The sequence below is a fragment of the Sinocyclocheilus rhinocerous genome, unplaced genomic scaffold, assembly GCF_001515625.1.
Source record: "Sinocyclocheilus rhinocerous isolate Xijiao unplaced genomic scaffold, SAMN03320098_v1.1 scaffold789, whole genome shotgun sequence".
Lineage (NCBI taxonomy): Eukaryota > Metazoa > Chordata > Actinopteri > Cypriniformes > Cyprinidae > Sinocyclocheilus > Sinocyclocheilus rhinocerous.
Window position 1 is genome coordinate 2,021,211 of NW_015667306.1, and position 22,608 is coordinate 2,043,818.

The following is a 22,608-nucleotide window of genomic DNA, read 5'->3' on the forward strand; positions in this document are numbered from 1 at the left end:
AATCATAAAACTTTGTTTATTTCCAGATTTAACTGCAAAAAAATCCAGATTTTCAGTGTGGTCTCAGATGTTTGTACACAACTGCACACATACACATACCAAGTCACAAAATGAAGTGTAATTGCATGAGTACACACACTATGCTACAACTGAAGCCAAAGTACGACATCAGCCATGAAGGAAATGAAAAAAGTGAGTAATAGGCAGTGAATTAATGTCTTGTTCCTAAATTATAGTTGCCATTCACCAATAAATCCTCCAAATTCCACAGCATTCGGATGCCTTGCCCACGGTTCATATTCAATTTTCAAAAACCTCTTTCACATGCACACACTGATTTTGATTTAACTTGCAGCTGTCATGCGTAAGCACATCCAAACCACAGGGCATCCGTGCGCACATCTTCTGGAAGCAACAGGCAAGTGTCAGATTGGAGTAGTCTAAACAGACTTGAGCAGCACAGCTGCGGGGAGAGCGTCATTCACTGCCAGAGAGTGCTGAGCACATGCTGAATGTGCTTTTCATATGAGTGGCAACAGCTTGCACAACTCTCACACTGAGCAACACAGGACCAGATGCTCCTACTTGAGGTAAACACTTGTTACCACTTGGGTCAATCCTTAAGCAGATCCAATGATCATCTGCAGTAGTGCAGTAATGTGATAGTTCAGTGGCACGCTCTGTTCTCACCTCAAGGCGATGCTGTAGGATTCAGGGTGGATGCAGGTTTGGTCCAGTGGGTTAAACTGGTTAGAGGCGCTCCCAGAGCCCTTGACTTTTTTCTTCTCAGCTGTCTGTTTCAGAGGAACCTTGAGGCCTTCGTTCCCTCCAGAGTCAATACTACTTGAAGCACAATTACAAAAAACATTGAGAGTAAAATGTCTGATTTATAAATTTGCTTTTACATGTGATTAGTGGCCTATAAATTGTATTGTGTATATCTTAAATATTTCTTTTTCATTTTTTAGACATTGTGGTAAGCTGTGCCACTTTTTAGTTGCCGTCTACAAGAAGAAATCAGATATTTCAATTCTGATGAAATCATGATGCATTATAATACATATGGATGAGATTATCAACTGAAATTAGAAGAAAGCGTCTATAACATATAACTATAAAATTAAAAAGTAAAAAATGGTCAAGTGACACAACTTGCCTTACGTTGCCCCAAAAATAAGAATATAAATGATAAGTACATGAGTAAAATAAAAACAATCCCTTTCCAAATTCTTATTTTTTATTACATTTTCATCAGTCAGCCAAAAGTTTTAATATTCAGAAAAATTTAATGCAAAAGTCAATTTAAGTCAATTGTTTTTAAACTTTGTTTAAAAGCACTTGTGATATTAAAAGTACTAATAATTATTAATAATACTAATTAAATTAATAAATTAATTAAAGCTGCAGTCCGTAAGTTTAGCCTCTTTGTCGCCATCTCTGTTTGAAAACCTGGAATTGCAGCATTGCGGAATTATCTAGCTTGCCTGTGTTGTGAGTCGGCACGGCTCCAGCGCGGATGAATCTACTGTTCTGAAGAGTATGTGTGGCAGTCAGTCACCGCACAGGTGTGGATATTTACTGTACTTCGCAATCACAGATTCTAGCCTACGTCTTGGAATATGACCCAAATAAGAATTTTCACCGTATGATCATTTTTAACCAAAAAAAGTTACGGACTGCAGCTTTAAAATTAATTAACAATTGTAATAGTATTTTTGGCATTTGGAGGCAAAACTCACCATTACTATTGGTTAAGCCACTGGCACATCTTAACCAAAGCACATATGAAAAATGTTTAATTTAACAACTCATGGCTAATTTTAGAGAAATAATTTATATCATTTTGCACACTGGCATTTTAAAAATATATGGTAATGTGACAAATTTTTATTTATTTCAGATTAAGGGGGCGACACATCTTATCCCTCTCACCACTACATGGTATAAAGGTAGCTTGGTGCAAAAACATGTAACTGTAGAAGTGGCATGAATCAGCCGTGTACCTGCGTACTGTCTCAGGGTTGATCCTGATGAAGCCGGCACACTGTTGAAAGCTCTTAGGACCGAGGCCTTTCACCAGTTTCAGCTGTTCTCTGTTGAGAAAAGGCCCATTCTTTTCTTTCCACTCCATAATACTGCGTGCTCGCCCTGCGTTCAGACCTGCTATGTGCCTGAGAAAACAAAACACATAACTTAAAAAAAGGAAAATCTTATTTGAACATTCAAAACAAATATGATTTCAAAATGTTTGTATGTTTTCTACATTTTTTCACTAATGGGCTAGGCTAGCAAGTATTGCTATTTTTCTCCGAAGTTCAGAAACGTCATCCTTAAAGATACCTTTTATGCTTTATGCAATGAAACTTCTTAGGTCGCAATATTTAAGTGATTTATGTGATTCTTGAGTCAGATATAACAGTTATTTGGTCCAAAAAACCTAAACTTAATCTCTCACATTTTCCCACTTGACCAGCAGGTTCAATTCCTGTTTGTTTTTGGAATTAGTCATTGCTTTATATGTCAATACCCAGCATTAACCACACATCCTGAATGAAGAGCTTCACAGAAGTCCACCAAAGACCATGGAAATTCCTTTTCATATTTATGTAATCCCTACATGTTCACAAACAAGAAGTCAGATATTAGTAAAATATTGAGAACTTTTTCCAGCAGAATTACCAAATGGCTGCTTAAGATCTTATAATCTTTTTGACCTTTCCATACAAAACAGAAAGGCATTGAGATTTTATTTTTTATGGGACGGTATGGGCAATTCGAAGTGGCAGCTCCCCTAAAAGCAGCTATGTAAACATTGTATGTCATCACTTATAAATAAGGGGCGAATAATGCTGGAGCCACGAACACGTCGTCTGGAGCTCTGGTACTGAGAGCTCATTTAAAGTCAGGTAAACAGATGACCTGATCCCTACCTCACGAGCATTTAACCCTGCCTCTTAATGGGATCACACAGCTTTCCAGCTCTGAATAGTGATGTATGGGTGTCTAAGTACACCATAAGTTAAAGGCATAATTCTAAAGAGTTAAATATAGAAATCTGATCTTTGTGAAATGCATGCATTTCAGTCTAATGCTTACATGTACCTGAATGAATGCATTGATGAAATATGGAAGTGTATGTGCTTCATCAAAATATGTTTTAAACTCACTTATACTAACTTCTAGTGTTAAGCGAAGGATTTTTTTTTTAAAGAATAAGCTGTGTAAATGAAAGCTAACCTTTCGAAGGCACATCTAGGGGCATGATCCTGATTGTATTCCGGAAATATATTATTGCACGTCACTGTTTTCCATAGTACAAACAATTTGCAATTACTCACAAAATCCTACAAAGTATTAGGCAGAGCGAGTGGATGTAATGAATGTGTACATTTCGGTGTTTCTGTAAGTTTATGTAACTAATATTCGAGGCTATATATATCTAAATTTGTGTATATGTTAGCGAGCAGCAATGTTTGTGTATGTAGATCACAATGTTTGTGTTTAGTGGGGATGTGAAAAGACGTTACGGTGCGTGCGTCTCTGAGTGTGTGTGTGCGCGGCATGTAGGGTGTCAGACTAAACAGAGTGCTAAGCAATAACGGGGAGGCGAGTGAGAAGTTGCCATGTTGTGACTTCTGCTGGAAAGTATTTGGCCTCTACCTCATCAGCGTCTCTGAACAGATGTTGATGTCCACTCCCACGAAGCTCACACACTCCTGCACCACCCCATCCAGCGCTGCCCTCAGCAAACTCTGTGACACGTCGTGCTGGAAACAGTGACCATAGTCTTAGAATGTGTGTTTGTGTAAGAAAGGAGAAGGAAGGGCTTTTGACCTGGCCTCTGAAAATGAAATCAAACACCTTGAAGATGTTTTTCTAGTATGCTGACTTGATTCAATCGCAATTTTGACGTACATTAAAAGTTCACTAAATCGCTATGGAAATAATTAAAACAGTAAAAGTTCTACTCCGTGTCTTTCGAAATGTCAAGAACTTGCGTTATCTCAGCAACAAATCGTGCTGTCTCAGTCACTTTCCAAAAACAAGCCACTTTGCAAGGCCAATGTTGTGTCATTGGCAATCAAACGGTAACCCTAAATACTTTGCGGTGTTCATGCTGGTCTAAGGGGGAAAAAAGAGACGGCAGAATAAAAAGGCAGCCAGTGGATTGCTTTGCCTCAAGAGACAGAGAGGAGGTCTGAGGCTGTTTTCATTGGAAAGCATCTGTGACACTTCAAAGTCCTCTCACAGGGGTTTTCCATTAAATGCAGGGAATTGATAAAGTTAATCCAGCCGAACTTTTCACACTTTGGAGGCGGTTCTCTAAAATGGAGATTGAATTCAAAGCAAAGAAAACCGCAAGGCCAAATTCAAAACTGGCCAAAATTAGGAGCAAGCAGGGAATTCTGACAAGCTTTTGTCTGTCTTGCATTGGGACCAGTATCCATATGGAAGAAGTTAGACCCGTGCTTGAGACCTGCTAAGAAGAATGTGCAATTCTTCATTTGGGAAAACTCATTACAATGAATAACTTCTCTACTTTTACAAGATTTTAATTTTCATGTACTAGTTACAGTCCACCATGGACAACATTCAAATTTAAAGTTGCGATGAAACGGAAGTAGCAACAGGTCTTTTCTCTCATATCATGATGTACATCAGAGTGAAATGTATTATCAAAAAAAAAAACATGTAGGGCAATGATTGGAGATTGTTGACTGGATGTTTTAAGTGCAGAAGTCTGGCATATGTCCCCAGACAGAAGTCTGAACAAACATAAAAATAAAAAAAATGAAACATATGCATACATAATTCATTCACAATAAGATCAATAACATGCATTTAGAAAACAGATGAACTTCCATTTCATGCCGACTTTAAAGTGCCCCTATTATGGGTAATGAAAGGTTCATATTTTGGTTTTGGGAGTCCCCAACAACAGGTTGACATGCATGCAAGGTCAAAAAACACTTTCATTGTCTTATAATATGCATTTATTTTTACCTATTTGCTCAGCGACTCCTAAACGATTCGTTTAACGATTCATTTTTCCAAACCCCTCCTTTGCTTGACGCTAACCTGCTGTGATTGGTCCGATTGATCTCATTTTCATTTCATCATGCCTGTAATGCCTGATAAAGCAGCGTTTGTGAGCGCAGTGCTGCTTTCAGTGCTTTGTGTACAGCATTACCGGGGAAACAGCTATTTTTACCGCTCCAAAAGAGGCAAAGTGGCAAAGAATGAATTTGCATTTTCATTCAGACCAACGCATAAAACCAACAAGTGAGCGGGCAATATGCTAATGTTTCATGTTGACGTCAACATGAAACGGCTTGGGATTCGTTTTAAAAACGACTCGTTTCAATGATTCAGAGTCGACTCTTTCTTTTGAGAGACAATAACTTTATACACTTTCAGATTTAAAACATGCCAGGATGTTTTCATTCACTTAGAGCTGTTACACACTGCATGAAAGGTCATTTTTAAAAATCCATAATAGGGCCACTTTAAGAGGACTAATCTGTCTAGTAAATCCATATGAAACAGGATATATAGGTTAAAAAAAAACGCCCACTTTAAGTGTCGTTAACTCCTATGGACTTACATTTGAATACAATGCACTTATTGTGTACATACACATTTTAACATTGTACTTCTACATATTTCTACATTGTAAAAATACCTTTCTGTATGTACAGCTATAATTAATTTCTGTAGTTTCATCTGCAATTACACTGCCAACCCTACCCCTACACCTTAACCCACCCTAAACCTCACCAAACCAACAAAACCTATCCCTAACCTTAACCGTATCCCACCTCAATAGCAGTGTTTTGCAATTTACCATTAAAAATAAGTACATTGTACCTAACAATTATTGATTGATTGACTGACTGACTGACTGATACAAGTACATAGCAGTTAAAGACACCTAATATAAAGTAACCAAAATCTAAACTTTATACTGTACATCTATGCCTCTTTAAAATTTCTAGCCATGGACATATGGGAGTTCAACACAATGAAAAATACAAATGTAGTTAAACTAATCAAAAAGCTAATTGACTCCAATTCCATCTACAACCTAAATAGATTCAAAGCTCTTTTGATGAATTGTTGAGCATGTGACTTTTGAAACACCCACCCATAGGGCTGGGTATCGAGTTCGATACTTTTTAGGCACCGACCGAATTGCCCCCATTTATGGTTGTTAAAGGATGATGAGAAACTTTAAGAGGTCAAAAGACTCTTCTCTAATTTTCTTTTTAATTAGGGGAAACCCCAACATTTAAAAGAACAGCAAAAGACAGTTTATGGTGGTTTGGGAGTGTACGACATGTATTGCCCGTTCTGTGTACTTTTCTGTGTGTAAATTTACAGTGTAAGTAAGATCTAATGCTTTCAAGTTGCATTTGTGTGCACTAGTGTGTCATTGTGTTTGTGTGAATACAAATTCAGTATATTAAACAGACTGAGAAGCCCACAGGCCTCTTATAACTAACTCAAAATACACATTCAACCTCCCTTGTGCACACACGAATACACACAGGCAGAAATAATAAACAAAGACATAGACGATATATTTCCCTCATATTTAGACATAGTGGATTACTTTCAGAGAGTGTTAGTTTGAAATTACACAACCAATGGGAAAAAGTAAGAAGTGGGTCTGAGATGGTGTGGATCGGGATACTTTATCCTAATATCTTATATTGTTTCAATCATTCTGGGACATATTACAAATGAACTTGCTTCATCAAGAGGCCAATTTAGCTGGTAATGAAGAAAAAAAAAAACATGAAATAGTGTAGAAAACCTTATTCTATAACTAAGCACATGTTTCGAGGATACATATATGGTGGATATTCAGTCATTAAAGACTGACTGTTAATATCCTTGCATGGCAATCATGTTTTACATTAAACACAGAGCGACGCAATGTGCTAGCTAAAGAACTGCTTTCCAATGTAATAAAATGCAGTACATTTGAACTGTGAAAATGTGTCCATCAAAACTCAGAGAACGTCAAAGTGGTCTTAAAAGCAGATGTTTCTTTAAAAAAAAAATTCACCCTCAAAACAAATGTTGTTGCCTAGAGAAATTTGATATTGTAAACTTATTAGCAGATCTGCCTGTTTGTCCACAAAACACATGTCTGTCGAAAGCAGGCACCAAAGCACTCCAAGAAGAGGTGTGATAAGAGATGTTATGGGATAAGCAGACTTCTCTCTGCTTTGATGGCTGAAAGAATTTTGTGCATGGGTTGAAACTAAATATTAATAAACAGGAAAAAAATAAAATAAAATATTTTGGATTGGAATAGGGTACTTCATATAAAAGTATGACTTCAAGGAACCATGTTTTCTTGCAGTGCAATGGAGTTGAGGTGCTCATTTCTTTGTTGACAAACAGAGTGATGGAATAGTATCCTATTAGATACGACTGAATGAAAATAAATAGACATGGATTAGACCAACACAATGGTAACATCTGTGGGTTAAGGATGACTATATGACTATGAGATACTGAATGACTGCTAAGCAGTGGAGTGGTTGAGTTGAGTGGGTTATAGCAAAGAGCAGAATGTGTGTTTTGACCTGACAGGATCCAGATGACTGCCACTGGAACAAGGACGTCTGTGTGATAAATACTGTCTAGCCGTATACAATGGAGAAATCTTATCCAAGCAAAGACAGAAAATCGTTCATCACAGACTGGTAGAGAATCACACTTTTCTGGGATCCATATTGGCGCCTATTCTTTTTTCGTTGTACATGCTCCCAGGCGATTTAATCTCTTCCGTGAAGCCTTGGGTAAAAAATCTGGGTGTTATTTTTGATGATGGTTTAAAATTTGATAAACAGATAAATACGATGGTCAAGTCCTGCTTTTTTCAGCTTCAACTTCTAGCAAAAGTAAAACCTATTTTGTCTAGTAAAAATTTTGAAAAAGTAATTCATGCTTTTATTACATCTAGATTAGACTACTGCAACTCGCTGTATTTTGGGATTGGTCAGTCAGCCCTATCCCGCTTGCAGATAGTTCAAAATGCAGCTGCAAGGCTTTTAACGAGTACCAAATTTCTGCACCAGGTCGTGCATTTGGTTAACGTTTCAGTTAACATAATTAGTAATGGTTAAAAAAAAAAATAGTAGCAGCATTGAGATCTCAGCACTAGACATCCCCTGGGAATAAGTGTGAGTGTGAAAATGGAAGGATCTGTCTTGAGGCTTTCAGAAGTCCTGCACTCTTTTGTAATATTGCCTCTAGTGGTTAATGCGGTTCATTGCAACAGGCCAATAGTCAAAAAATAATGAATATTATTTTAGTATCACCTCCTAAATCTAGTCGGTGATACACAAATGCTGGAAAAACAACTGTAATATTAGACGGCCAAAAATATTTATTGCACAAAAAAAAGCCTTCATGTGGGAGAACACCACTGGCTGCAATATTCTGTCAAAAATTTCTCACACGTTTATCTTGTAACCTTAGAGAGGTGAGAAATATATGTACACTACTGGAACACATGTGTTGAAATGAAACATGAAATCTAAACAATAAACATTAGAGCCTGAAGGCAGAAGCTGAGATATTCAAAGGCAGCCCAATCATTCCTAATGAACTTCGTTTACTCTGAAAAATACTCAGACATACAACAGTTTATGGCATTTTCCCATATGATGCTTATGGTGATTTCAAAACAGTCACTCATCAGACTTATCATCACATCACCACTGTACAAAACCAGATTATTATACTACAATCACTGACAGCTTGCTAATAATCAATAAAACAGTGCAGACTCGAGGTACTTCTCACAACAAACAACTCCTTATTTTTAACATACAAAAACCTGCTGCCACATAATAGCCGGATGCAACCTGAGAAGTGTGCGGACAGGTTCCCATGTAGCTGCTCCCAAACCCTAAGGTTAGCTTTTGAGTACTTGGCAGCCAGTCGACTGTATAAACTGCCTTGAGCGTGGATGGAGCAAAAATTCTCACAGTCCTTGAGCAGGCTGATAGAGGAAGACACCCAAAAAGTGTCGCCTGCGGACAGTTTGGAGCTCTGCTGATGGAATGCACACTCATTAGAAAGCCATCAATCATCATGACCCCACCAGATCTATTTTTAAAGGCTGTTCCAGGAAGCTATGTGCTAGGGTACACTACTTTACGAGGCAGGACGCCACCACTGCGATATTAGCGCTCACATACTGGAAGAAAAAGTCAAATGAATGGCATATAATGGAACAAGAGAACGGTCAATTATCTGTCAGGCCATCTGGCAATGCAGGGTCAGTAGAGTGAATTAAAATGATAGTTCATCCAAAAATGAAAATTCTGTCATCATTTATCCACCCTAATGTCATTCCAAACATAAAATATATTTTCAGAAATGTGTGTGTGGTTTTTTTTTTGTCCATACAATGGAAGTCAATGGTCATCAAAACAGTTTGGTTACCAACATTCTTCAAAACACCTTTTGTGTTCTGCAGAAGAAAGTAAGACACACAAGTTTGGAATGACATGAGGGTCAGCAACTAATATAAGAATTTTAATTTTTGCATGAACTATCCTTTTAAGGCGTTAAAAACACATCAATCACTTTGGACAAATTGAACAAAGCTGAACAAGAAAGTAAACATGGGCTGAAATTGTTGTGGTTATATTTGAAATATCAACCTAGACACTTTGACTGTTTCCAGTAGTAGCTGTTGAAAAAGGCTTCGGCTTTCACCCACATCATCTCTCCAATCTCCTGTCAATCCTACTGGATATATCTAAGACTACATAACCATTTCAATTAGCGAGTATAAAACTGAGCTGCATCTGGTAGAGCATACGTTAAAAATCAAGCCAACATCTCCAGCAGGGCCTGAGAAAGACCATGCTTGCCTAAAGCCGATATTAAGCTTTCCATCTGTCTTCAACCGCACACGAGCCGCACTCTCTGGTCCTCGCTCACAGTAGGAAGAGCGGCTGACAGCTGAGCTCTGACATGGCTTAGTGGTGTGGTAACCCTGAAGACAAAACAACCAAAACTCAATTAAAGCATTGGGGAATAGGTGAAGAAATGTGGTGGGAGTTCACATAGTTTTTAAACCTGCCCTCTGTTTGAACAGACACATATCCCGGACCCTGACATACCAGGTATAGAGCAGAGGACGGGCCAGTGGTAACACAAATATGCAATTACATTGCCTCACCAAGCCCAGCAGAGCCACGGCGAGGTCTCCAACCCAAGTCATGCACACATGTATGCACAAAAACATATGGGCTCACACAAACCACGGGATTAAATTCAGGTGCGAGGACCTGTTTGGCTTGGATAGGCCCCAGCGCCAGAACAAAGTGTGTCTGTCCACACTCAGCCCAGTTAACAGGTTTTTTTACGAAAAGCTGCCACTCTGAGATGTCAATCAGTTCTTCTCTCCTTTCCCCGTCCTCATGACCCAACGTAGATCTAACCAGCTGCAGGCTCTGAAAACACACTTCCCAGAGAGAGCTGAACACACAAAGATGTTTGACTGGGGAGATCCCTTTACATACCTCCCAAACCTCTGCCTTCAGCGTAACCAGAGACCTACGTTTTCAGCAAAACACAAAAGCTCCAAACAAGGCATCTGAAAACAGCTACAGATGTGCTGACAGTAGTGTAAGAAATGACAAGGCCTGACAGAGCTTAAGTTATGTTAAATCATCTTTAAAACAGGCTACAATTTCTACCTGACATTAGATTTTTAAATGTGCAGTCTTGTCTTCCCTGCAAGGTCATGTAGATGTGTGTTACTTATGAAACAATCTCAGACATCCTAAAATCTTTCAATAAGTATTAAAACTTCTCTACAGGGTTCCCACACTTTTTGACCAATGAATTTCCATCTTTCCAGTCATTTGAGAAAACTTTATTTTTCTGATTCAGTTTGAGCCCATTAGTCAGATTCATTATAGGAGCAAACAGAAAACTGTATATTGACCATAGAATTTTCCAGGACTTTTCCAGGATCTTTAGTCATTTTTGACTATGGAATAACAAATTGTGATTCAGTCCAATTCAGCATCAAGTACACAAAACATTTGATAGATTCATTACAGCACTTGTAGAAAAGCGTATATTAACGTCCAAAAGTTTGGGATTTTTTTTATCTCTTTTGCTAACAATGCCTGTCTTTATTTGATCGAAAATATAGAAAAAAATAACCGTTTTCTCTTTTAACATTTAAATTTTTTTTTTATATTTGTCAGGAATTTTGAATTAATAGAAAGTGAAAAAAAAAAAAAAAAAAAACGAGCATTTATTTGAAATATGAACTTTTGTAACATCATAAATGTCTTTACTGTCACTTTTGATAAACTTTACGCATCCTTCATTAAAATAAATAAATAAATAAAAATACTAACCCTAAACCTTTGGACAGTAGTGCATATTAATCATCCAGGACTTTTCCAGGATCTTTCCAGTCAATTTGTGATTACTGAATAAGAATTTTCATTATGATTTAGACTGGTTTGCTAATGAATCAATCAGATCAGCTTGGAACAAATTTGATAGATTAAAGTATTGACTACAAAAAAACGTAAATCATAACAAATCTCCATACAATCTCAAAATTTAGTCAATGAAATATATTAGAGAAGAGCCTTAATAGAAAAAATAAGTATACTGTATATTCACTACAGAAATTTCCATGACTTTTCCAGGCATTAAAAACACTATTTTACAATTCCCTGAGGTTCCCAGGTTGCCACAACCTTACAAACACTGTACATAAGAATTATTCAAAGCTTGCTTTGCTCCATTAAAAACACTGTGCATGAATTCTAAAAAGCATTCTGGCAGTAAATCAGATGATGCAGTTTCCTGGCAGTGGACTGACATTTTAACGACTAATTCTGACACTTTTCTCACCTACAATCTGCTCCATCTTTCCTTTACCTCAGGTGAAGCCTGGAGACCAGGTCTGGAGTCAGTAAACACCTGTCAAACAGAACATGAGAGCTGCACCCATGCACACTGCACTACTGGACTCAACCACTAAAGTCATGAGAAAAACACTTATATTAGTCTTCTTTCAGAGGTTTATGTGAACAGCCATAAGACAAAAGATAAAGATAATTGTTGTAGACTTTACCCAGGAGAGGGAATTAATTAAAATTCATATATGTAAAAGATGGAAAAATGTATCATGCAAAAACACCGCTAGATCAGACATGATCAGAAAGAGTGAAGATGTTCAGCAGAGCGCATAACTTTTCCTTTTTCCCACGCGAAAATGGACTCAGCTATCAATCATCGTCAGTCAGCTTCCTGTCAGTCAATACTCACACCACCATTCACTCTCTTCCATTTTACCCTGAGGGAACAGTCTCAGCAGGCCCATTAAAAAGAGAAAGCCTGACATCACTGGTGCTTTTTCATTACACAAGCTTCTAAACCTTCATCAGAAACTTTTTTTTCCCAATAGATTGTTTATTGGTGTTCTGAACATGGGATAAACTCTGTAAACAAGACTATTTACTAAAGCTTCACCTGTGTGATCAATAGAGTGGTCCTTGTGTGAACAAACATTCAAATGTAACATATTTTGTAATTCAAAACTGAAGTACAACCTAACATATGCATATTTCCGCAGGTGTTCTGAAAAAAAAAACATCATTTATAAACACTGATTAACATAATATAATAATAGAGAATGGCTAAATAAATGGTTTATTGTGGGTTTAAATGTTTGGACTTGAAAAACACACGGGATAGTGTATCAAGGAGAGTGACAGTTTCCTTAATATCCGGGGGTGTGTATGGTGTTTTCTCTCACAGCTGGGGAAAATGGTAAAATGTGCCCTCTGGGACCTTTACGCAGTTGGGAAACCTGAACACTCTCCACCTATGGCTCAGTGATTGACAGTTAACTATATAAACCTAAACTTTAGAAGTCCCACCCACTTTGACTAAATGGAATGTCAGGACAATACAAGTAACAACAGAGGGCGATGTGCAATCATAAGTCTTGTGAAGGTGACATCTTTAAGAGAGCGATTAAACTTCAGCTCAACAGCAAATGTTTCCACCCACTTCATAATATTACTTTATTTCATACAGTAAATACTTCATAGTATTACGTTATATTTTTATAACATTTTATATTTAATTTGGGGTGTACAATATATCTATAACATATTGATCATATTTTATCTCTATTCGTCTCTGTTGTGTTTATATACTGTGAAATAATGGATATTTAATTGTACATGCTCATTCCCATATATTTACACATATATTGCCTTTTCCAATGTATATTTATAATATATGTAAATAATGTATTTTATATATACAGTATATACAGTATATATATATATATATATATACACACACACACACGCATCTATCTATCTATCTATCTATCTATATAAAGTACTGAAATACAATAAAGTGAACCTGGACATTAATTTTAAAGTTTTCATTAATTTTTTGTTTAGTTTTTTTTAGAAATTTTTAGAAAATATTGAATTCTAAACTGAAACAACCACTAAAGGCAAACTTTACAATTTTCAGGTAAAACACCTTTTTCCCATCACTCACAACATATGATTATATATGCTGTAACCTCATTTTCTTGATTAAGGGAAGTTGGTATACAATAACACGTCCTATATGATACTCAAGTTAAGAAATAAGATTCATGGTCCAACACACATATATACATACTGTAATCCCCTCTCTTATACACACACAAACACACTTATCACTCAGCATGTCAATGCAGTGGAGAGGCATCAAGTGTTGCTAAGATTATGTGGCAGGGTAAATAAACACTAAGTGCTGACAGACGTGCAGGGGGTCGCTGTGATGCACACTAGACAACACTCACACTGTGCAGGGGCAAGGCGAGGTGACCCTGATACTCTGCTAACCTAAACTTGTGTGCATCAGCACATGTGCATATGTTTTTTGGGTTGAAAGCAGTGAGAAGTATGTGATATGTGATACTGATCCATTTGCAAAGACGCAAGATGTTCTTTCCTCTCCTCATTTGGGAAATGGCTCCAAGGTTGCAGTGGACTTAGTTTACAATTACCTTTAACCATCTAAATTGCACAATCCCAGATTTAACAACACCTAAAATTACATTTAATCTTAGAGTATTTGTTTGGTGCTATGATATACCAATCTTTATTTCACTACCATTCAAAAGTTTGGGAGCAGTAAGATTTTTAATGTTTTCAAACAAAGTTTCTTGTGCACATCAAGACTGCATTTAATACAGTAAAAATAGTAATATTGTGAAATATTATTCCAATTTAAAATAACTGCTTTCTGTTTTCATTTAACATAAAATGTCATTTATTCCTGTGATGATAAAGCTGAATTTTCAGCAGCCATTACTCCAGTGTCACATGATCCTTCAGAAATCATTCGGATATGCTGTTGTGGTGCTCAAAAACATTTCTTATCATTATCAATGTTGAAAAGGATTGTGCTTCTTAATATTTTTGTGGAAGCAATTGTGGAAACTGGTAGTATGTATATAAAGAACTTATTTCAACAAGAGATTCTGCAGAGTTAAAGGTCTTGATGTTTAAAAAAAAGAGCAGCAGAGGGCAGAGGAGAGAAATCAAATATGCAGGACAGCTAGAGAAAAATAGAAAGATGAAAAGTAAGAGCGAGAAGAAAAGAAAAAAAAATACTAATCAGGCCCAGCCTTGAGTCAACATATGATGCTACTGGGAATCATAGTAGAATTAATTTCTGGAGAAAAATTGATTACTCATAATATGAGACTGCAAAAGCTAACAGTCAGAGACAGGATTAGCTCTCTAGTCCAGCTGACTTCTGTTTGAAACTGCTATTACTCAAAACAAAAAATCAGAGCCTGGCTTAGTAAATTGGGAATGCGCCTACAATTACTTTGATCATTTCACTGGATCAAGAGCAGAGCCAGACACAACATCATGTACACAGTATTATGTGAGGATACTCAACTGTTGACAGTGTGTTTAATAAAGACACAATAAACATTACTAAAGCAAACAACCCACAATTAGCATGGTTTTGAAAAGGAGATGTTAATGAGTTTGAATGTCAGGTGACTCACCTGATAAGTGCCAATACCAATGTGTTTGGGGTCAATTTTAATGAGCTCTGCTAAAGGATCCTGAACACGCCTCCCAATGGACACTGAGGATAAAGAAAAGAATGCAAGAGGAAATTATCTCACCATTATGTGTAGTTAATGTTCCGATATAATAATAAATGTCTCAAGAGAACAACAATATTTACACTTTAATAAACCCACAGACTTAATTAAGAATAAATTAGACTCACATGAGCATAGATCTATGTAAATGAGAGACTATTTAAATCATGCAAAAGCTTGTGTGGCACGTACTGCACTAATCACAGTTTAACAGATTATATTAATAAACAAGATTTGCATTTACTGGAATATCTGCATTTGCAACACACAACTATGGAAGCCCGTTTCCACCACAGAATAAAATAAAAAGGTAATTGTGACTTTTTATATCACAATTCAGATTTTTTTTTTACAATACAGTACATAAATCTGAGAATTGTGAGAAAAAAGTCAGTTGTTGGATAAACAATTTACCTTTATTAATTTAATTGATTAATTAATTAATTAATTTATTTATTTTATCCTGTGATGGAAAGAAGCTTTTATACACAATTACTCAGCAATAAATGTAAATGTGACTACATATGGTTAAATCACAATTGAGCATGCAAATAGATGCAAGAAAAAAAGACCTATCCAAATATTAGTTTCCAATTATTACTGTTGATGTCATTGTTATTATTTAGATTCTGTCAGTCAACAAGACTTTTAAATTTGAATCTTAAATGCTTTAAAAAGTATAAAGTTTACAATAAAGCAAAAACGGCTCAATTAAGGCTGAAATAATCTACGCAAAATCTGTGAACAAATGACAAGATCATTTAACAGACCAAGCTACAGATGAATATGCCATCACATCTGTCAGAGAGAAAGAGAGAGAGAGAAACAGGCCCAATAATAGACACACTCACTTATGAATCCCCTTTTCCTAGTAATCTGTCAGGCAAAGACATGGGCCAACTAAGAGAGGTCTGGTCAAATAAGAACCCAATTAAAGACAAACAAAAACCCAATTCAGAAAAACCTGAATCTAACTTGTCCCAGGAAATGTGACCAGCCAAACACAATATTATAAAATGAAATGAACTTAAGCAGTTTGGCGCACTTGTTCCATTAACTTTATCTAGTCTTGTTGAAGGTCAGCAAATGAAAGTCAGATTTTCATCTTTACTCGACCATGTGTGTGAGAGTCAGAGAGCAAGAGTGAGAGACAGAGAGAGCGACTCAGACAGAAATTGCGTGGTTTTCTGCCCAAGCACAACCTCCACATTACAGAGAGTGGAGAGAAGTGCTTTTGTCTGCGCTGTACAAGGCCTGAGCTGAAACTCCATCCCTTTCCAAATATTATTACAGGCAGCAATTTCCCACAGAGTTCAATGTGGAGACGCAGCGAGTGAGGCTTGGCGATCACGCTTCAGCAAGTCACCTCAAAACCTCCTTCCACAGTCACCCACTTCAGCCAGCACATCCACCTTGATCTTTACAGAGAGCCGTCCACCTCTACAAAAAATTGTCCTCAAAGTATGAGCACATTCTGTACTGCAGGTATGACAGCGTGGGTTAGGAGTCATTTAATGAGCAAGTCATTTTTGCAGGACATATCATAATTAGAATTCATTAACATGTAAAGGGCCACTGGTTAAAAATAAAAATAAAAACAATAGACATTATTTAATTATTTATATGTTAGCAATGTAGCAGTGTTTAATGCATGAAACACAAAACATTACACACATTTACACACATCCCACAAACAAAGGACAGCCCAATTTCTTACGCCTTTCATAAAAGCGATAAATATAGCTCCCTAGTTTGCTCTTGCACTTGACCAGAGGAAAATTTATGATTAATCCCATACTGATTTACTACTTTTATAGAGGAAGTCTGGTATAATTCTCAGATCCTGTTTTTGAGAACGTTTGAGTGATTTCCAAACTTTTCGCCTTGCTTTTTTATTTCTGGAAGAGTAGAGAGGGTGCTTGTGTGGTCTAAACACAGGCAAACCTTTTTACAGAAAGTTCTGTTTCACAGAAACATATCTAATGGGTATGACATATATAGAGAGAAGTGAAACGAGATGGTTTGATAGAGTGTGAAAGACTATTTCCAAAGGTACTGTCACTGCTTCTGAAGTCTATGTATTGACAACTGGAGATATGAATGTGGCCTAAAGGTAACAGGGAGTCTATTTTAGACTAAGGAGACGGGTGACTCAAATGGCAAGTAAAGGTCTGGTTGAGTGGGAGCTGAGTTGGACTGACAGGTAAAGGCCAGTGTGACTGGAGACTTGGATTCTTGGCACTGGAAAATATAAAAGCTTTGAATTCATGTGCACAAGGTTGTATGTTTTTTTTTTAACTTATTTTTCCTCTTTTTTAGATTTAGACAAATGTGTTTATTTTCTTAGATTAATCTGCCATTTTTATTTTATTTTATTCTTTAAAATATTATTTTTTAAATTTTTTTTTTTTTTTTAATAATATTAATATTAAGACAAAACAGTGGCACACACTGTGTACAAAGCTTTTTGGTATAATAAAAAAATCCCTTGCTGATGCCATTCTAGTTACAGAAAAATAACTGACTGACTCTTTGTACAAAGGGGAGCCTTTTTGTCTTCTGAATGTGGGCATACATTTGAAACACTTTACGAAGATAGTACACTTTGGTGTCTCATTACCTTTTTAAGGTCATATTCCAATTTTCTTTTTTTTTGTTGTGAGAGCTATTAAGGACATTCGCAAATGTGTAAAGCACTTTGAGTGTCTAGAAAAATGCTATATAAATGTAATGCTTACTTTTAGATATCTTATGTAAAAAAAAAACAAAAAAAACATGAAAAAATAGCTAGTTTTAAACACATCAGTAGTCTCTTTCCTCTCTTTAATTGGTGATTTTGTCCTATATTGTATTTTTATGTAATATTATTATTTTTTACTTTTTTAAGACCGTTAGCACTGGCAGACTTGGCGATTAATGCCAAAAATGTTTAAATCTGCCGAAAGCCTTATCAACAGTTGATAATGTGTTAATAGTGAATTTTGAGCAAATACTATGTACAAGTGTTTCTTTGATTTCAGATTTTGTGTTTATCTCATTCATCATCATTAAATTGCATTACGCACATATATGGCATTCTCTCAATAAAGGCATCTTGACATAAAAAAAAAAAACACAAACAAAAAAATAACCACAATGGTCGATCAGTAGTTCGAGCGTGAAAAGAAGGAATAAGCAAATCACCTGCACTCCTTAAGTTGGGATCCATATCAGGCATCTCTTTAACAGCCTCAGGACTCACACTGTAGATGGACGCTCCTGCTTCATCTGTTATACTGAAACAACAGACACACACTTTTAAGCACATTTCCAAGGAAATCATAGCGGTAACCTCATGAAGACCCCAGGTAACCTATTTGAAGGTCCCTCAGTACGTCTACAAGGCGACAGACCAAAGAGTCCATTTAAATACATTTCCATAGAAAGCTTGTAGTTTATACTGCAGGCACTGAAGTTATATATATATATATATATATATACACTACCGGTCAAAAGTTTGGGATCAGTAAGACTTGTAATGTTTTTTAAAGAATATATATATATATATATATATATATATATATACATACTTAAGATTTTTCTTAAACTAATGACAAAATTTTTTTTGCTGGGTTCAGGAGGTTATTATTGGTTATAGCATTTAGGAGGTTATGACTGGTTTCTATGCTTAGAGATATGTGATGTCTGGCACATATGCTCTGATACAAGTGCCATCCATACAAATGTACAATATGTATACATATTCTGAGGAATTTTCAGGACTGCAAAAATTATATTAATCTATTAGTTATTTAAAATCTACTGACCAAATATTTTGAACATTCATAATTTATTTTCTTTCTCTTTTTTTTCAGATATAGCAAAGCATTGACATCTTTTCAAGTACTCCCTGGGGTGTACCTAGTTGTGAATCACTAGACAAGTGATTCTTAACTAGGTGTCAACAAGATTCAATCTCTCTCTCAACACAGTTTCAGTTGCATGTGTATTGTGCTGCATGCCACTCAAAGTGAATTACAGTATACTGCAAAGTCAGTCCCACTGGAGGGAGTTGGGGTGTCATCCACATAGGCTCAAAGGTGATAGAAGGCTTTCAGTTATATTTACAGCAAGGTTATCTCTAGCTGAACATGAACCTACCAAAAGCCCAGATCTCTCACATTACTAAGAATCATTATTCATTAAAAAAAAATTTTCCACGTAAACACCACTTTTTTTTATTTTTTTTTATTAAAACTTTTATTTGTGTAATACAATGTTCTGGTAATCTAACAGGCCAAGGAAACACTGAAATCATGGGTCAATACTGCCATCTACAGGACTTAATGGTAAACGTGCTTGTTGCTACAGCATTTTTGACACAGTCAAAATAGATTTTAAAGGCTCCTGTTGAAAAATAATGATCAGTGCATGTAACTTAATAAAAATAATAATAATAATAATAATAATGCATTAATTTAATATAAATTATGTTAATATTATCATATAATTATGAAATTGAACAATTGTTAAAATAAGTTAAATTATAGTTTTTTCCTTTCTAAAACCATTTACGAGGTCTTCCCTTCTCAGCTGCCTGATTGTTAATTAAACTGACCTCTCTGAAAATATCAGCAGGGATAAATGTCCTCCACACCTGATTATCACCACTGTTACAGAATGACCCTACAAATTAGGGCAGGTCACCACTGCAGCCTCCATTACATTTGCTGCCTCTCTATTGGTGCCTAAGGGCTCCTTGGGTAACTTTGCCAATTAGTGTCATCATACTCATGAAAGGATGCAGAGGCTTTGTGACATGGACCTCCAGTTTGACTGGTGTCCTCATTTCCCAGACCCTTTCCCCTCCTCCCTCTCCCTCCCGCAACTGGCACATCGCCATGATAACAGTACTAATGAGCCCTGGCATATGACCTAGGGGTCAAGGTGGAGCAGGTTATTAGTAAGATTATTAACAAATTAAGAAAGAAACACATGCCAACCCTGATAAACATTCAATTAAAACTTGAATAAATATAAAATCACATAATAGAATTGCAATAAATAAACTAAATAAATGAAACGAACTGTTAATCATAAAATTAAAGGATGGTAAGTTATCTAAATGTCTGTTTCAGACCAGTAATCAGTAATGTAATGCAATGTAATGTACAGTAACAATGTAATGTAATGCAAATATGAACAAAGCAGCCTGTGAAAATAGTTCTGCAAAATTCTGCAAAAATTCACAAAAGCGAACATTTGAAAATGTTTTACTTCAATGAAATCAATGTTTTTTTCAAATCCACGTTGGGACACAATTATTGACACCCCTAGAAATTATTATAAGTAAAACATCTCTGAAGTATATTCCCATTAATATTTAAAAATTTTAGCACACCAGGGTGACTACGAACATGAAATTGTCCAGCCATATGAGGGAAAACAAAGGCCAAATTCCCTTAATCATCCAAGATAAGATAATCATTAAGATAAGAGTGCATGAACATAGACCTCCTAATTTGAAAGATCTGGGGAGATTCTGTCTAGAAAAACGGTAATTGATCTTTTGTGAGGTGTTCTCCAAACTCATCAGGCATTATGGGAGAAGACTGAAATGGAGGTTTCAAAAAGTATTTTATTATTTATGGCCAACGTGGATTTGAGAAACACATTTATTTCATTGAAGTAAAACATTTTCGATTGTTTTAGTTCAATGAAAGGTTAGGTTTTTGTGAATTCTTTGAATAAAAGATCAAAAGGATTAACAATGCAGATTTATTTTCACAGGCTTCTTTGTTCATATTTACCAAGGGTGTCAATTCTGGTTAATTCCATGGCAGTCCTCATTAAATCATTTCTGCAGAATGTTTTTGCATTCTTTCCACCAGCATGGCATGACAGCAGTGCTGTCGACAAAATAGGAGAGCAGGTATTAGACACTGAGAAAGAGTGAAACCTATCATGTTTGAATAAATCAGAAGGGCTGCAAGGGTTAATGGGTTCAAGGCCTGAACCATTCTGACACGGATACGCATCACATCAACCAACCACTTCTCTTCATTATGGGCATGGCTGAACTTGTAAAAGGGCAGGCAGCAGAAGGCTCAGCTCGAGTGGACACTAAGACATAAGAGCAAAGACAAAACCTGCCTGCGAGTGCTGCAGATGACTTGATGACCCTTGAGGTCTGACAGTCACTCACTCAGTTACTCACACCCAAATATACTCACACTTTGGGGACTATCATGTCTCTATGAGAGTCTCTGGGCAAAGTCACGGTCAGGACCCCTCTAACTGTCAGTAACAGTGGTATTCTCAGTGTTTGTCACCATCCTCCAGGTCCATCTCCCCCTCCCGATGTCCATGACCAACGGGTGACACCAAGAGATGGATACATACTTTGATACTTGCCCCCTAAACACATGTTCTAATTAAAAGCATTCATTAGATCTATCTGCAGGTTGAAAAGATATTGTCACAGAAGTGGATAGAAGTCCACTGTTCTTGATAATACTGGTTAAATTTGGAAATGTAAATCACACATGCTGTTTTTATTTATAAAAGTCTGGGAAATTCAACATTGCACACAATGAAAGTGTTTTTCTGCAAATCATAAGGCGAATTAGCAAAACAAAAAAATTCTGCACTAGAATTCATGTGAATTTTTTTTGACAACTTGACATAATAAATTGTATTTTTATAATTTATAATGTAAAAAATTACAAAAATACAATTTACTCTGTCAAGTTGTTAAAAAAAATCCACATACCAATTAAGTATTTACGATTCAACATTTCTGATACAGCTTTTTAGGGCAAAAATGTGAAACTTTTTGTTTACTTTTTTAAAAATACTGTAAATTCTCTATGAATAAATGTTTTATTATGCATTTATCCTATTCAAGATAAATGTTACCAATTAGAAAAACATTTCTCATACATACACTACCGTTCGGTAAGATTTTTTAAATGATTTTGAGACAAGTCTTTTATACTCATCAAGGCTGCATTTACTAGTACACTAAAGCACACTAAAATGCTAATATTGTGGAATATTATTACAATTTAAAATAACTACCATTTTAATACATTTTAAAATGTAATTTACTCCTGTGCTGGCAAATCTGAATTTTCAGAAACCATTACTCCAGTCTTCAGTGTCACGTAATCCTGCTCAAGAAAGATTTCTAATATTATCAATGTTGAAAACAGTTGCGCTGCTTAATATTTTTGTGGAAACTGATATGTTTTTCATGATTCTTTGATGAGTCGAAAGTTCAAAAGAACAGCATTAGAAATATAAATCTTTCATAATGTTATATGTTTTACTGTTACTTTTGATCAATTTCATGAATCATAGCAGAACAAAAGTATTAATTTCAAAAAATATCTGACCCCAAACTTAGAGATGGTAGTGTATATTAA

General features: G+C 36.0%; 1 protein-coding gene across 2 annotated transcripts in view; it reads right to left on the reverse strand.

Moving 5' to 3' along the window:
* LOC107733719 (S1 RNA-binding domain-containing protein 1-like) overlaps nt 1-22,608 on the reverse strand; it is a 59,872-nt gene that overhangs the window by 15,736 nt on the left and 21,528 nt on the right. Inside the window, exons 15-19 of one of the 2 annotated variants that reach the window (XM_016545464.1) lie at nt 18,386-18,477; nt 15,101-15,183; nt 3,661-3,767; nt 2,004-2,171; nt 691-843 (exon numbers count right to left, since the gene is read on the reverse strand). In XM_016545464.1, coding sequence (XP_016400950.1) covers nt 691-843; nt 2,004-2,171; nt 3,661-3,767; nt 15,101-15,183; nt 18,386-18,477 — 603 coding nt within the window. Of the gene's footprint in view, nt 1-686; nt 844-2,003; nt 2,172-3,660; nt 3,768-15,100; nt 15,184-18,385; nt 18,478-22,608 lie in introns of those variants that run through there. The other variant, XM_016545465.1, reaches the window with a different exon arrangement.